At 48.9% G+C, this 16,048-nt stretch overlaps 1 protein-coding gene across 2 annotated transcripts in view; it reads right to left on the minus strand.

Annotated features, from left to right (window-relative positions):
* Nucleotides 1–7,795, minus strand: part of LOC126534246 (two pore potassium channel protein sup-9-like) — a 69,371-nt gene extending 61,576 nt beyond the window's left edge. For both annotated transcript variants that reach the window (XM_050181507.3, XM_055072760.2), the window contains exon 1: nucleotides 7,390–7,795. In XM_050181507.3, the coding sequence (XP_050037464.1) occupies nucleotides 7,390–7,672 (283 nt within the window). In that variant the 5' untranslated portion in view covers nucleotides 7,673–7,795. The remainder of the gene's footprint in view (nucleotides 1–7,389) is intronic.
* Between the last annotated feature and the right edge of the window lie 8,253 nt (nucleotides 7,796–16,048).

The following is a 16,048-nucleotide window of genomic DNA, read 5'->3' on the forward strand; positions in this document are numbered from 1 at the left end:
AATGTCATCACATTATTAATTTTTTACGTAATTGCTTGTGAATGTGTCAACTGTGCCAGAATTTTTTTTATCCAGCGCTCCAAATGTAAGACATCCATATTTTAAGTTACAGCAGAACCGTAGCCGAGAGTGGGAGGGCGAGGGGACACTCCAGAGACGTGCCGCTCCCTCCCCCTTCCCGCGAAATTTTTTGCGTAGCAGGGACCTGCGACAGCTGCTGCATGTCCCGCCCCTCCCTCCAAAAATTGATTTGCTGGCTGCGTCGCTGGTTTCCGGAAAAGACGTTTTATCATTCGTCATTTGTTTTACGTCATGACTCTTGACGAAAGGGTCTGCTTCGACCAATCTTACATAACGTACATAAACCAAACCTTGGCAGGCACGCTACCTGACGAGCGCACTGATATCTAATACGTGACTGCGAGTCTCATTGAGTTTCATTGAATGCGGGCGGACGTTAGTGGAGACGAGTGAAAATATATATATATATTTACAAGGGCAAGCGTCTATTAAATTTGCGGCGCTATCTGGCAATCATATTCTTCAAGGAGCTTTGCGTTTGATAACGAATAGAATCGTGAAATTGTTTTGCCACAGCAAATTATTGGTTTAAGTTCGGTGACGGTTGCTGCCCTTTCACCTTTCCTGATCGAACTCCTAAAGGGCTTTGCGCTTGAGCACATCTTAAGATGCTGCGAAGATCAACACCACGTTCACACAGGACGACTCCGTGACGTCAGATTCCTCTGCAGTAGACGTCTCGATGAAATCGACGCATTGACGACATCTCGTTTGGTCGGGTAGTAAATTGATGTCACATCAAAAAAGAAAAAACGCCAACCAAAAGGGAGGAAACTGCATTTCACGGCAGTACCTATACGGAGTCCCTTGCAATCCAGCAAGGTTTCGGCACTCAAGGCCTTAAGGGCTTTGCTCAAGTTCTTAAGGACATGTGAATTGTGCGAACGCCTTTGACTATTGTTGCGCGTAACATCGCGTTACTGTGTGCATTTTTCTTGTTTTTTTTTTCTTCTCTTCTTTCTCCTTTTATTCCCTTTACCCCCTTTCCCCAGCACAGGGTAGCCAGCCGGTATTTACACTGGCTAACCTCCCTGTCTTTCCTTCCCTTTTGTCTCTCTCTCTCTCTTGCAATCCAGACTACATAAAAAGTAAAATAAAATAAAAAACGCCGAATAACAACGTCGGCAATATTCCGCCTGCATACGTGAGATGCATAGGTAGGGTACTAAAGGAAAACAGTGAGTTGCGTTAGATCGATAGACTATTCGTTTAGTAGTATACCATCGTTTGCTGTGTGCAGATATATGTCCCTTTGTTGCGCAGAAAATTGGTCCCCCTGTTGATCGTGAATTTAAACTGCCTGCGCCAAAACGCAAGGGGTTTACGTAAACTCTACGTGACCTCCCCCTGCGCCGTTCTCTGTAGATCGGCCATCCTGACGTGACATGAGAGTTGCCACCGTCCGCAACAGGTGGCGCCACTCCAAATTTTTCATTTTCGCCATTTTCTCGCTTTAAAAGAAAAATGCTCTGTTCTCGCTACTAATGACGCTACTATACTAGTAGGGGTGGGCTAATATTCGAAGTTTCAAATACGAATCGAATACTACACGCTAACCGTTCGTATTCGTATTTGAAAAGTAACCACTCGGTATTTTCGAATATTAAAAAAAAAGCTAGCCAAATATTTCCCTACACCGATATTAAAACCTCGCTGCCGTCCTCCGTCTGTTAAACAATGTATCAAAAATTATCTGAAGTGAGACAACGACACAAGACTTGGAGGCACCACCGAAAAAGAATGGGTAATGTAAGCTTCGTTTTCAGTTTTGCGGCGGAAACCTACATGACAACCTGTGATTTTCTCGCTTGTAGTTTTTTCTCTAAGTGTTTTGGCAGTCTAGTCACGTAGCAGTTGCATCTCTCGAGCTACAATCTGTGACTCTTCTTTTCCTTGCAACGAATCCTTCTATATGCGTCTACGGCAAGCAAGAATAACTTATAGCTGGACTAGTTGGTAATCAACCACCGTAACAACTTCAGGGCGCAAGAAAACACACTGCGTAAAAGAAGCCGCCCCCCCCCCCCCCCCTTCTTTCTTCTTGTGCTTGTGTGAGTGAGTGTATGTATCTTGTTCCTTGAAGTTGTTGCCGATACGGCACACAAGTCCTTGAGCATTTGTTTTTTTCCCGGCAATTTCTGACCTTTTTTTTTCCGGCAAACATTGGCTCTGCATTTTTTGGAAAGCCAGTCAAACAGCAGCCATTCTTTCTTGAAAAGTTAGCTTGAAATCTTATGAATCTAAAGCTGTGAAGAGGCTATTCGCGCAGCTTTCTATATGTCAATTAGTGACTCTGTATGTGTGTGTACATATATATATATATATATATATATATATATATATATATATATATAGGAGCTAAGAACACAGGCGTGTGCTTCAGGCACATCGTCAATGCCTCGCTGAGAACAGAGCTCGTAATGCGGTTTATTTAGCACGCCAGTATGATACACAGGCGGGTAGGTCTGTTGATTGAGCGTCAGCCACCGAGCTCACGAGTTCTGTTCTCGAGCGAGGCGTTGACGATACGACTGAAGCACACGCCTGTATTGTTCCCTACAATATACATATATATGTAGAGAGAGAGAGAGAGAGAGAGAGAAACCTTCAAAGTCTTGTTTTCCTTTACCTCTCGATACTAATCAAACCTTTTCCGCCAAGAGAATGCCAATAGAGCCTAAAAAAATACATTTCGTCAGACTGAACTGGTTCGGTGCTTACGTTCAGTGTTTCTCTAGCATTACAGCCTATGCGCAACGCTCAAGCCCAACGTTTATTGCAATCCCGACCCGCGAGGTCTGCTTTCCGACGCGCGCGGTTTTTCGCGCTGGCATGATGAGGATGAAAACGTGTGGCTGAATATACAAGCAGGTACGCAGTTCGCCTACTCCGTCCCACTCTGACACGTCACTCGAGGCCAGTGCATGCGCCAATGAGAATCGGCGTGCGACTTGTGATGCGAGTCGATCATGCGCATTGAAAACTGTGGCACGCCTTTCAAGGTTACGTGTGCGCGCAAGACGGTGGAGGCCGTAGTTTTAGCCCACTGCAAAGTTATGCGCGCGCGGTATTGCAAGCTATATTTTGTCTGCATTATTCACCAAGCGTAGCAGTTCTCTGTCTACTTCCCACTTAAAGCATGAGTGTGTTATCTATGAGCCTTGACCGAGCAAACAAAAAAGAGGGAGAGGGCGAGGAAATAATCAGGGACCATATTCACGAGGCTTTTCTTGTGCGTGAATGCTCCTTGCTTTCGCCGGCAACATTCGCTAACATGATGCCCAACAATAGGATTGGCTAGAATTTGCGCCTACGAACAATTCTAACGAATTGTGTGTGTGTGTGCGTGCGTGTGTGTGTGTGTGTGTGTGTGTGTGTGTGTGTGTGTGTGTGCGTGCGTGTGCGTGTGTGTGTGTGTGTGTGTGTGTGTGTGTGTGTGTGTGTGTGTGTGTGTGTGTGTGTGTGTGTGTGTGTGTGTGTGTGTGTGTGTGTGTGTGTGTGTGTGCGTGTGTGCGCGCGCGCGTGTGTGGATACGGAAGAGGAGCTTTCAGCGATTCCTCTTGCTGCGCACTTAATGCGACAGAAGCAGGCCTCTCTCACTGCGGACATCTCCATCTTCTCAAGATTCATTCTTTGCGATGCACACAATTTGTCGTCCTCTGCAGTATCCACTGCTGTGGCCTCCGATATACGTACGCAGTCGTCACCACTCTCGGAGCCTGCGTGCCGCGCTAGACTCGCGCACTAACTGTCATGGCGCGAACACTGCGCGATAGCGCCGTGGTTAGCTTATCACATAGCACAGTGGTTAGCACAGTTATAGCACTAGTGGTTAGAAGTGTTTATCGGCTGCCGACTGTACACTGCAACGTAGAGGCATGAATTCGATCGCCAGCGACACTGCTGGCAAGCGTTTGTTAAAATAAAGCTTTCTTTGTCCGCACCTCCCTCTGCAGGGGTTCCGCGTGGCTTTATGCTGGGTCGGTAGGTTTTTATGGGCGCCGGCTGCACGTTCCAGCCGAACGGCCCTATATTAGCCCCGTGTTCTGACCGACGAAACATAATGCCAGTGAGCGCGCCTCGGTTTTGCATCATCAAACAAGAAATCGATCACGTCGTAAAACCTGTAATACAATGTCGGCTCGTAGCTATATCCCTAACGCACACAGACATCTTAATGGATAGTCAACGGCGCCCTCAATTTACTTGATTTCGTTTGATTGGTCAATGAGCACGTATACCACTGGTCATGTGCCCGTCCTTGGTCAATCCTCCAGAATCGATATGTGTCACTGCGACTTAAGAGGCACAATATCTTGAAAAGCGTTTGCATGACGTGGATGATGTGCAATGCGCATGACACACGCATATTGCGTGTTTCTTGTGGACGATGCACGCGGGCGCCCCGACGGAGACGACGTAGCGCTCTGCGGCTCTCGAGCTGTCGGCCGAACTGGCCAGCGCTGCAGTTGCCCCTTGTAAATATACGTTGTAAATAGTCTCCAGTTCTTAATCCTTCGTTCACGTAACAATATGTCTCCCGCTTTTCTGCTGCATGCACTTGTCATCAGATTCAACGCCATTCTTCCGTCTACAAGCGTCATATATAGCGATGATCCTTCTGACGTCACGGCACAGATGTCTCACACTGTGCACACGCCTGATTTGGTTGTTCGGTTCGGCAAACTTTGCGAACGGTGTAGTGCATAAACATGTAATAAAAACAAAATGGGTGAAATTAAAGTTGTGATGTGTGCGGTGCAAAAACAGAGACACTGCGTAAGACTACATGCTGTATAGGACGACAATAAATGCAATTACGCTGGCGTCGCCATTAGTTGCGAAGCATTTAATACAATCTCTTCGCTCACGTATATTCCAACGTGTGCGCTGAATCTACTTTTACATTTTTTTTTCGTGCTCATCTGGCGAGGGCGAAGCTGAGAACGAGCAGGTGGCCGGACGACACGATGACAAAGGCGGCAGCATTGGCCCACAACGCCGTAATCGAGAGGGAAAAAAAAAGATGAAGCCAGCAAACCTAATCTCGAGTTTGTGGCTGTCGTAGCTGTAAAACTGCTACCTGTAGGTACGAATGTATATGACAACGAAACTGTTTGGCCGGATAAAGAGGTGCCGGTCTTAGCACCTAAAGAAATTTTGAGATCAGTTTGAGGCAATATTCTGTGATTCGAAAGCAGCCCTCCAGGGCTTGCGAGGTTTACGACGTGGCAATTATGAACAGCTGGTGTCCCAAATGAACGAAAGTTGCCATTGCACTTCTGAACAAGGACATGATATCATCTTTCAGTGGCTGCCGGGACATTGTGGCATCGTTGGTAATCACCTCGCCGATGACGCTGCCCGACGTGCCCAGGCTGTTGCACCGACACACCCTATACCATTATCGAGAGTCGACGCTGCAAGAGAGCTTTGCAGTCTCGCTCGTACCGTCACGTTACGTTACTGGCATACACCACAGAACTCTAAGTGTCGTTTATACAGCCTCTAGCCATCACTTAAATTACCAGCAAACCTTTCACGACGTGACGCAACACCGCTGTGTCGGCTGTGGGTAGGAGTAGCATTCACCAACTCCTACAGCTATCGTATTGAAATGGCGGACTCACCAATGTGCTCTAAGTGAAGGCGTGAAGAGACCATCAGTCACCTTCTGTGCCACTGTTCTCGATTTGATAATCAACGTCAGACTCTCCAGTGTTCCTTGAATAGACTGTATGACGGGCCATTTACGGAAGCGAAGATCTTGGGAGCCTGGCCTCACAGTTCATTAGCCCAAAAAGCAGTTCGAGCGCTGTTGCACTACCTGAAGGCAACAGACTTATTTGAATACCCGACTATAGACCTCCTGCACCTAACTTAGTGCATGTGAAAGTGCGGTGTAGACTCATGTTTCATCTCTCTCTCTCTCTTTCACTCCCCATTCCCCTCCCCACGTGTAGGGTAGCAAACTGGACTCAGTTTGGTTAACCTCCCTGCCTTTCCTTCTTCCCTTCTCTCTATCTCTGTCTTGAGATCAGTTAACAGTTTTGTAGCTTATGTTACGTCCCAACGTATGAAAGAAAATAAGTTAAAAGACGCGCAAACAAACAAACAGACAGACAAACAAACGTTTTCTTGTCAGTTCTACACGCCTTCCTGCGGCTACCGAAGCAACGTTTACGCAAAAGGTTCAAAGCTTAGGGAGCTTGAGCAACGGTGAACGTTGTGCAGGACACACGACAGGAAACAGGCTCAAAGATTTGCGGCAGTCATTTCGGATTTGCGTTGGGGCACGGCCATAAACTGAGTTGCAGCGTCGCCGAAATCACAGTTTGCATTCGTGTTGCGGCAAATCTGCGGCAAATGAGGGTTTATATGTTCTGTCTAAATGTTGATCAGATTTCGGGAAATGTGAATCGGGGACGCGAGCATTCACACAGACAAACACAAAGCAGGCTTTTACGATAGCATTTTTCGCTGGAACAAATTCCAGCCAATCGTGGTACTGGACGTGTTATGCACGAAGGTTGCGGGCCCATGATGAAGAACATTCTCGAACAAAAAGCTTTCTGAATCAGGACACAGTTCTACACAAATGAAACCTGCGTGATAATGTAATGACAATTAACTGTCAACTAGTACGACGTTATGTCATGACGGTTCGCACCACTGTGCTCCAAACTACTTGTCGAATGAAAACGATGGAACGGGTAGCGCAGTCACCGTAATTCTTCAACTGCGTTCTTTCGATGACTTGTGCGAACGGTGCATGGAAATAGTGGGTAGCAAAAGTTAACCAGCAATTCGAACTTTAGCATTACGTATCCGCCCTTGCACTAGCCTTCGCACGCAGCGCACTGAGAGACCACCGAAGCTTAGAATGCGAACACGCGATTATGCAAATTATGCAATCATACAATGCGCAGCAATCGCTGCATTCGATTCGGACGAACACACTTCGCCGAGTGGGTGCGGGCACTGCGTTCGCACATCGTTGTCGGCGCCAGCGAGGGCTGCCACGTTTTACTTCCCTCCGTTCATTGCGCAAAAAAAGCGAGGCACATACAACCTACCTGCCCATGAGCTCCGGCGAAACAAGAGCCGCGCCAACGCGACCCCCGTCTCTGCGCACGCAAAGGCCATACTGCCACACGCAAAGGGCACGCACATCTGCAAACATTGCCCCGCAGATCTTACGGAGCGCTCTCGTCCGACGCCGCCGAGACCGCGCACCGGCGATGCGCCCACGCGAACGAGTCCCGCTGCCCCCACGCGCGGCGCACACGGGTGGGGGGGGCGACTCACCGATGGTCGTGAGCACCGTGGTGGCGAAGTAGAAGGCGCCGGTGAACTTCCACTGCGTGCCGGCGCGGTGGGGCACCATCTTGATGACCACCGTCTGCCAGATCTTGCGGTCGTCGGCACTCATGTTGTACTTGCGCACCAGCATGTCCTCGATGTACATCAGCGCCCCGTGCTGCCGGCCCTCGTGGTCCGACTCGAGCGCGTCGAAGATGGCCGCGCCGACGAGCAGATACGTGAAGGTGCACACGATCAGCGACAGCGTGCGCACGTTTTGCCGCTTCATGGAGGCAGCGCGGCGCCCGCGCGGCGCTCGGCGTCAGCGCTAGCGGCGCGACGACGGCCCGGCGCATGGTGGTGCCTCGCCGCCGACGTCGGGCATGACGCGCGGCCGCCTAGGCCTAACCGAAACCCCCCCACCGGACTCCGAAACCGGCGGGGAAAAAACGCGCGCCGTCTGTTTCCTGCTTTCCCTCCCTTCCCCTCGCCCGCTGGGGGCCGCCACCGTCGCCGGCCACGGCGCGCGCTGCGGGCGCTAACCCGCGCGCACGGGTCTCGTGCCCTCCGAACCTTTCTCTCTTCCTCGGCAAAAGGGTTCGTTTGCAGGCCGGTTACCTTTGACGCCGGCGAAGTTTGACGCCCCTCGAAGCAACGTTTAGCAGGTGCGAGCGCTAACGACATCTAAGCATATCTCAATGCGAATCGAAAACGGCGCAGAAATGACCCGGCCGTCCGTCCGTGGGTCCGGAACGCCACCTGCAACCTCCTCGTATACTGTGCCGCTCAGTCACTGACTCCATTCCTCCACGCGATCGATCGATCCAAAATCCCCACGCCACGTGTCCCGATGACGTCGTAGTGGGGACCAACGCTGCGAGCGCTCTGCTCTCCTCATCCTGTCAACTCTTCGAGCGCGCGTTTCCCGGTCCAAGGTTCTTCCTTTGCGCCGATCCTTTTGCGCTTTCGAGTTTCGCTTTTTTGCAGCGGCGACGAAAAAACCCGGTTGACCCTATACGGGAAGGCGTCTAAACAGGCAGCGACCCGGCCCTTGTTTGTGAGCGCGGTGGCGTCGTCTGCGAATTCCCGGGAGTTTGCTGCGCTGGAATGTATAGGGCTTCCGCGAATACCGACCCGGCTTTTCTCATCAAACGTTCTCACTCAAACAACTCGGCGCGGGGCACCGGGAAAAAAAGTTTTGTCGGCAGCCTTGCGTGCGCAATTGCGTTTATTATGCTAACGTTCAAGAGAGTTAGTTAAGCAGCTCGTAAAATGTTTCATTTGCCATGTGAAGAAGGAATCACATAGGAGGAAAAAAATGACATGGTCGAATGACAGTGCGAAGCAAGAAAGAATGAAACGCACAAAGAAAGTGCCAGGCAAACTTTACACATACACCATTTGTTTAAGCTAAACCTCAACAAGTAAGGCAACCCGCTTCCCGAATTTTCCGCGGCTGCAGGCAGGGGGCACGTGTACTGCACAGATATGTACTTCTTGCGCCAGAGCTGCCTTCAGAACTTTCTGCGCGATGAATCGGCCATAAATATCGCGCCTCATTGTGCGCACACATAGTTTCCAGCAGCGCTCGCCCTGTTGGAAGCAACAGAAATACGACGAACGTCTTACACGCCTAACTATGCCACTATCCCTATACTAACAATACTACCGATACAGATGGGCTGGTTAACAGCTTTCTTCTCTAAGGAATAACGCAATGAAACAGCAAACGCGACCTACACAATAAATTTAATTCTTGGGTTTTACGTGCCAAAACCACGATCTGATTATGAGGTACGCGGTAGACTGGGGGGACTCCCGATTAATTTTGAGCAGCTGGGGTTCTTTGGCCTGCAGCCAATGCACGGTACACGGGCGTTGTTGCATTTTGATCCCACCGTAATTCGGGCGCCGCGTGCCCGGAGTTTGATCCCGCGCCAACGAATCTTTCTTTGACCTTTCTTTACCTCCAAATTGGCTCTGCCTAAATTTGAGACTTTTGACTGAATATTGATTGAAACAGCTGCGTTGTAACTTTTTTCAACATACTTCGTCACATGCATCAACATTATATTCTAAATCTCTTACCAATAAAAAAAATGCAGAAATTCCAACGAGCTGCAATCTATATACAGCGAAGCTGCGTGTGCCTGTGCATAAAGAGTCGAAACACAAGTACAGGCACGCACACACACACGCGCGCACACACGCTCACACGCGCGCGCGCGCACACACACACACACACACACACACACACACACACACACACACACACACACACACACACACACACACACACACACACACACACACACACACACACACACACACACACACACACACACACACACACGTGCGGACGCACACAAATTACACCGAGTTTTTTGTTAAGTGTAGTTGCTCACTACAAGCCAGTACGATGGATGCCTTGAGTGCATCACGGTTTCAGGGGCAGCATGCGCATACTTACAGAGCGCGATTCGAATGCATTCTATCCGCAAGAAGCATTTACTTCCTCGTTACCGTGCACCCACGCTTGTGCGAAGGCCAGCTTTCTGGTTCCTTTTTTTCTTTACCCCGCACGCCCGGCGCTGCCGCTGCTGCCGCTGCTGCCGATGGATGGATGGGCCCACGACCTCTTTAGAACGGGGCGGTGGGCTGCGCCACCAAGCTCTTGTGCTAAACTTTCTGAACACAAATTGAAACTTTGTTTTCCTGGGCCTCCTTTATTTGTCGTTCGCCTACTTTTCTTCCACTACTCTTCAAGTCGCCTCTTACTAATCACTATTGCGGACGGGTTTGCTTTCCAACTGCTCTAGCCGAACCCAAGGGCTTCAAGGACGCAAGAGGCGCCTAAATCCACCGCTGGACAGATTTTTTCACGTTCCAATAAAACATGCTCCGTCGTTTCCCTAGCTTTACCGCAGCAAGCACATGCTTCTTCTTCCTTGTTGTATCTCGCATTATAAGTGCGTGTTTTGAGGCATCATGATCTCGCTTCGAAAAGGAATGAACTTTCCTTAGAGTTAGCATAAGTTTTTTCTTTCCTGATTTCATTTTTTTCTCTTGAGTAGTACTCATATCAGGTTTCATCTTCGTCCCCGCCACCCATAAGGTTATCTCAGCCTCTCTGACTTTCTGCTTGGCGTTCTTTATTGCCAAATTGCTCACCATACCGGTCGCGTACTTGCTGGTAAGCTTCCTAGTCCTTTTCCTCCACGGTGAATCCATGTTTTCTCTGAACACCGTCCCAGTTCATTTACATTCCTCCGTATTTCTCATTCGTTCTTCATAATAAATTTTACTCTGAGCTTCCATTCACTCCAAAACTTGTCCAGCCCATATCACCCTGCTCAGCTTCATTTGTAGTCTTCCCGTGAGCGTTCAATGCAAGGCGTCCCACTGACCTTTGGCAGCCATCGAGTCCTGATTGTACCCCTGATTTCAAACAAACAACCGCATGTCCATATGTAAGCCCTGGAACCGTTACACCTTTCCACAGACCCCGGAGCACCTCGTACATATATATATACTGTATCCCCATATCGCTCTGCTTCATTATGGCCATTTCTATTCCTCTTCGGTGTTATTGTTTTTCCTTCGTTTCCACATATCTATAGCCTTCGTTTACCCATATACCAAGGTATTTATGTCCTTTCATGCGCGGAGACGATCGCCATCTGGTGGTGGTGGTGCAAGGAACCCAGCGGCGCGCGCAGGGCGCGCGCGTACTCCGCTGTGAATGGTTGGCCCATTGGGCAAGAGAACAGCCAAACCGCAGCACCCACGGTACGAAACCCAGCGAGGTGTGCAAAGAAAAGCTTGGCTTTTAAAACGTGAAAACTCAAGGAAGGGGGCTTGTTTATGCGATACCTGCAGTCGTGACCATGACCTCTGCAGTAATGCTGCAGCGATGGCCAACCACGCTCAATGCTTGGCGATAACCCTTTCACGAAACTACGCGGATGCTTGAGGCTCGTTTGCGCCTTCGCGCTGTCACGGTGTCGTTTGCGCCATTGCGCTATCACGATATCGCTGTCACGGTATCGTTTGCGCTATCACGCTGTCACGGTATCGCTGTCACGGTATCGTTTGCGCCATCGCGCTGTCACGGTATCGCTGTCACGGTATCGTTTGCGCCATCGCGCTGTCACGGTATCGCTGTCACGGTATCGTTTGCGCCATCGCGCTGTCACGGTATCGCTGTCACGGTATCGTTTGCGCCATCGCGCTGTCACGGTATCGCTGTCACGGTATCGTTTGCGCCATCGCGCTATCACGATATCGCTGTCACGGTATCGTTTGCGCCATCACGCTGTCACGGTATCGCTGTCACGGTGTCGTTTGCGCCATCGCGCTGTCACGGTATCGCTGTCACGGTATCGTTTGCGCCATCGCGCTATCACGATATCGCTGTCACGGTATCGTTTGCGCCATCGCGCTATCACGATATCGCTGTCACGGTATCGTTTGCGCCATCGCGCTATCACGATATCGCTGTCACGGTATCGTTTGCGCCATCGCGCTATCACGATATCGCTGTCACGGTATCGTTTGCGCCATCGCGCTGTCACGGTATCGCTGTCACGGTATGGTTTGCGCCATCGCGCTGTCACGGCTTCGATGAACTTCGGTTCCTCGGACATGTCACCAGTGCTGAAGGCGTTCGGCCAGATCCCTAAAAGACAGCCGCTGTTGCGAGGTTGGCGACACCTAGAGACAAAAAGTCAGTGCGACGTTTTTGTTTTCTCGATTTATGCGCATACTACAGAAGATTTGTGGACAACTTTTTAAAGACTGCTGAGCCTCTAACAAAACTAACAGGACAAGACGTACTTTTCATGTGGAAAAGCGAACAACAAGACGCCTCTGACGAATTAAGGAAACGTCTGCAAACTTCTCCAATCCTTGCCCATTTTGATGAGACAGCCGACACTGAACATACCGATGCGAGTAACGTCGGCTTCGGTGCCATACTAGTCCAGTGGAAAAACGACAAGGAGAAAGTCATAGCTTATGTCTGCCGTAAGCTCTCAAAAGCAGAGGCAAACTACTGGGTTACAGAGAAAGAGTGTCTTGCAGTCATTTGGGCAATATGCACATTTTGACCCTACCTCCGTGGTAGGCCATTCAGACCAGCCAGTGATCCCCATTCGCTTGGCTGGCTAGTGAATCTCAAGGATCCATCAGGACGACAAGCAAGATGGAGCTTTAGGCTGCAAGAGTATGATATTACTGTCGTATACAGATCCGGGAGGAAACGCACCGATGTCAACTGCTTGTCACGCACACCAGTCGAGACAGCTGCGTCAGAAGAAGAAAACTTAATTCTCGTTGCTCGGCATCGTTGGCGCGTCACAAATCGCTCAACAACAACGAGATGACCCGGAATTGCTGCCACTTATACAGCGACTGGAGGGACTCGACATTCAATTCCCGCGTATTTTCTCTAGAAGGCTGCAGCCTCGTTCTGCTTGCGAGGAAGTGTGCTCTACAAGAGAAACTTGGAACACAGCGAGGAAAAGTTTTTACTTGTACCACCCACAGCTGTGCGAGAAGAAATTTTGCATGCATGTCACGACGAACCGACATCCGGACACATGGGCGTGAGCCGTACATTCGCCAGGATTCGTCTACTGGCCTAAGTTATTAACATCAGTGCGGCATTATGTAAAAACTTGTCGCGAATTTCAAAGGCGCAAGACTCCATCTATAAAACCGGCAGGCCTCCTCCGGCCAATAGATCCACGAAAAGCCCCATTCTAACAAGTCGGTATAGACATCCTTGGACCTTTCCCAACATTATCTTTAGGTAAAAAGTGGATAGTTGTAGCCAAAGACTATGTGACCCGTTACGCAGAAACTGATTCTCTGTACAGTGCAACTGCTGTCGAAGTTGCAAAATTCTTTGTCAACAATATGGTGCTCAGACATGGAGTTCCTTCCCCCCGCCCTACCCCCGTCGTTATTACTGATCATGGAACAGCCTTTACTGCGGACCTGACGCAACAATTGATGCGAATGACTCATACTGATCATAGAAGAACTACGGCGTACCACCGTCAGACAAACGGTTTAACTGAACGCCTCAACAGAAACCTGGCCGACATGCTTTCAACGTACGTCGATGCTCAACGTAGGCTGTGGGATGAAATTTTGCCGTGTAAGACCTTGGCATATAACACGGCCGTTCAAGAAGCAACACGAATCGCACCGTTCGAACTCGTATTCGGCCGAACAGCAACCACAAAGTTGGATACAGTGTTGCCGTTAGACAAAGAAAACGACAATATATCCGACCTATAGATGATTTCTTGCAAAGAGCCGAGGAAGCACGACAGATGGCAAGGCACCGAATACGCTGAACGCACCGACTCCAGCCGGTACGACCAGCGATGTAATTAAGTTCATTATCAGCCTGGTGACCAGGGTTGGATGTGGACCCCAGTGCGACGCCGTGAACTGTCTGAAAAATTTCTCTGCCGATACTTACTTCGGCCCTTACGAAATACCCCGTCGTATAAGCGACGTCACTTACGAAGTGAAATCCGCTGGACACGAGAGTCCAAGACGCCGCAACTCCGCGGAATTTGTGAATATTGTCCGCATGTAACCCTACCATGAGAGGTCATTAAAAAAAGAAAAAAAGCACAGGAACCCCTACTTTCTCTCAAGCATCGGGCCGATGCGTTAAGGAGGGAGATAACGCCGCGACAACTTGGCCACATTCAAGTAGCGTGCCCATCGCCCTTCGTATTGGACATTGTGCGCGCCGTACCGTGGTGTAGTTCAGTGACAACAGGCAGCTGTCATCGTGGCACGAGTAGTCCGTTGGGCCCGGCTCGCATGCACCACACGCACGAGGGACCAACCACGCGAAGAGAAAGTAGAATGTAGTTCGGAGGGCAGTTTGGAATGCGACCGACGGGTGTGTTCACGACAGTAGGGACTTTGAGTTGTCGACACAGGTTCACCCTTAATACGTATCGCTGTTTTATTAACCCGTATTCCTCAACTTTGCAACAATATTGTTACGTAGGAAGACGCAGACGAAAAGCTATATACAAGTATATTTACAAGAAAATACGCCGCACTTGAGCAAGAGGCAACAGCCCGCGCTAGCGTCTAATCGTCGTCGTCGTCTCCACTCTGCTCGCCTTTTCGTGATCACAAATACTGTTCCGTAGCAATATCATGACCTATGTGTCATGTAGGTCACGACATGAATGTCACGACATGCGTATCATGTAGGTTATGAAACAGCCGCCAACGCCTTGGTATGTACCAAATTGTTATAGTAGGATAAGAGTATACGACGAATGTAAATGATAGGTCATGACATGAATGTCATGAAATGCGTGCCATGTAGGTCATGAAAGAGCCGCCTACGTCTTGGTTATCTCATGGATCGTTTCGTTAACTTGGTGTATACCAAAATTTGCATAGTATGATAAGAATGTATGACGAACATATATGATATGTCATGACATGAATGTCACGACATGAGCGTCATGTAGAGCATGAAACAGCTGCCCGCGTCTTGGTGCTGTCATGGTAGTTTCGTTGACTTGGTAGGCTCCCCGCACACTGCTTCACATAACATCGGTTACCACAGGGCGTGGGATCTGCCGGCTTTATTTATTGCTATGTAGGCTTGTAGACTTGTAGGCTTGATACTCGAGTTACTTAAAATGGTGCGATTTTCAAATTTCTTCGCAATCGAAAAAAGCGCCTGTACTACCTCGCAAAAACAAATACGTTGGTATTTATAACTGGGATGCTTACCAGAACGCGAAAAACGCTTACATAGCAGCTAAAAAACTCGCTAAAAATCAATTTCAATAACATACTGTGCCTACAATACTTACAAATGACCCGAAAAGGTTTTGACGCATTATTAACGCTTCCGAAGATAATACAGTAACCTTAACTGATTGTCGTGGATCATCATCTCAGACCTATAACTATGTCATCCCCTTCAACGCGCGCAGTCTCCGCAAGCATTTTGGTGACTTTCTGGCCCTCTTTTTGCTCCCTTCGCTTCCCCTTTAGGATAATCTTTGTGTCTGAAACTTGGCTTACCGATTCCGATAAAAAAAGTTGTTTTGCTTTCCAAGTTACAATGCAGAATAGCACCACCGTGTGTCCTCATGTTACGGTGGCGCAGCGATATTTATATCGAACAGCACAACCTAAAACGTAGAACTAGCCTGGTTCTTGATGCGCCCGATTGCGAGGCAGTTCCGATTGACATTGAAAGTTCTGACTTCAATTGTAACACACGTTAAACCGTGCTCGGCTGTATACAATGTTCACCTAGCTCTTCTGTGACCAAATTTTGCGCCTCACTTGACGCCTTGCTTCGCACATTAACACAAGTAGATACGAACTTAGTTATCATGGGTGACATCAATATGAGCTCATTGGATGATTTATGCTCGGTTTCCAATCTTTATAAAAGTATTTTTCTTGGATATGGTCTTGATTCGTTCTTGAACGATCCAACTCGCTGCATATTGGCGACATTTCTGGTACTTCAAATGATAATGCTTTAACAAATTTATAAAATTTATAAAGTACTCCCGAGGTTTTTATAATCCGTGCTAATATAACTGACCACTTCCAGGTAGCTCTTCGTTTCCGACGCGTAGCCATTCCTTCGAAT

The sequence above is a fragment of the Dermacentor andersoni genome, chromosome 7 (genome assembly GCF_023375885.2).
Source record: "Dermacentor andersoni chromosome 7, qqDerAnde1_hic_scaffold, whole genome shotgun sequence".
Lineage (NCBI taxonomy): Eukaryota > Metazoa > Arthropoda > Arachnida > Ixodida > Ixodidae > Dermacentor > Dermacentor andersoni.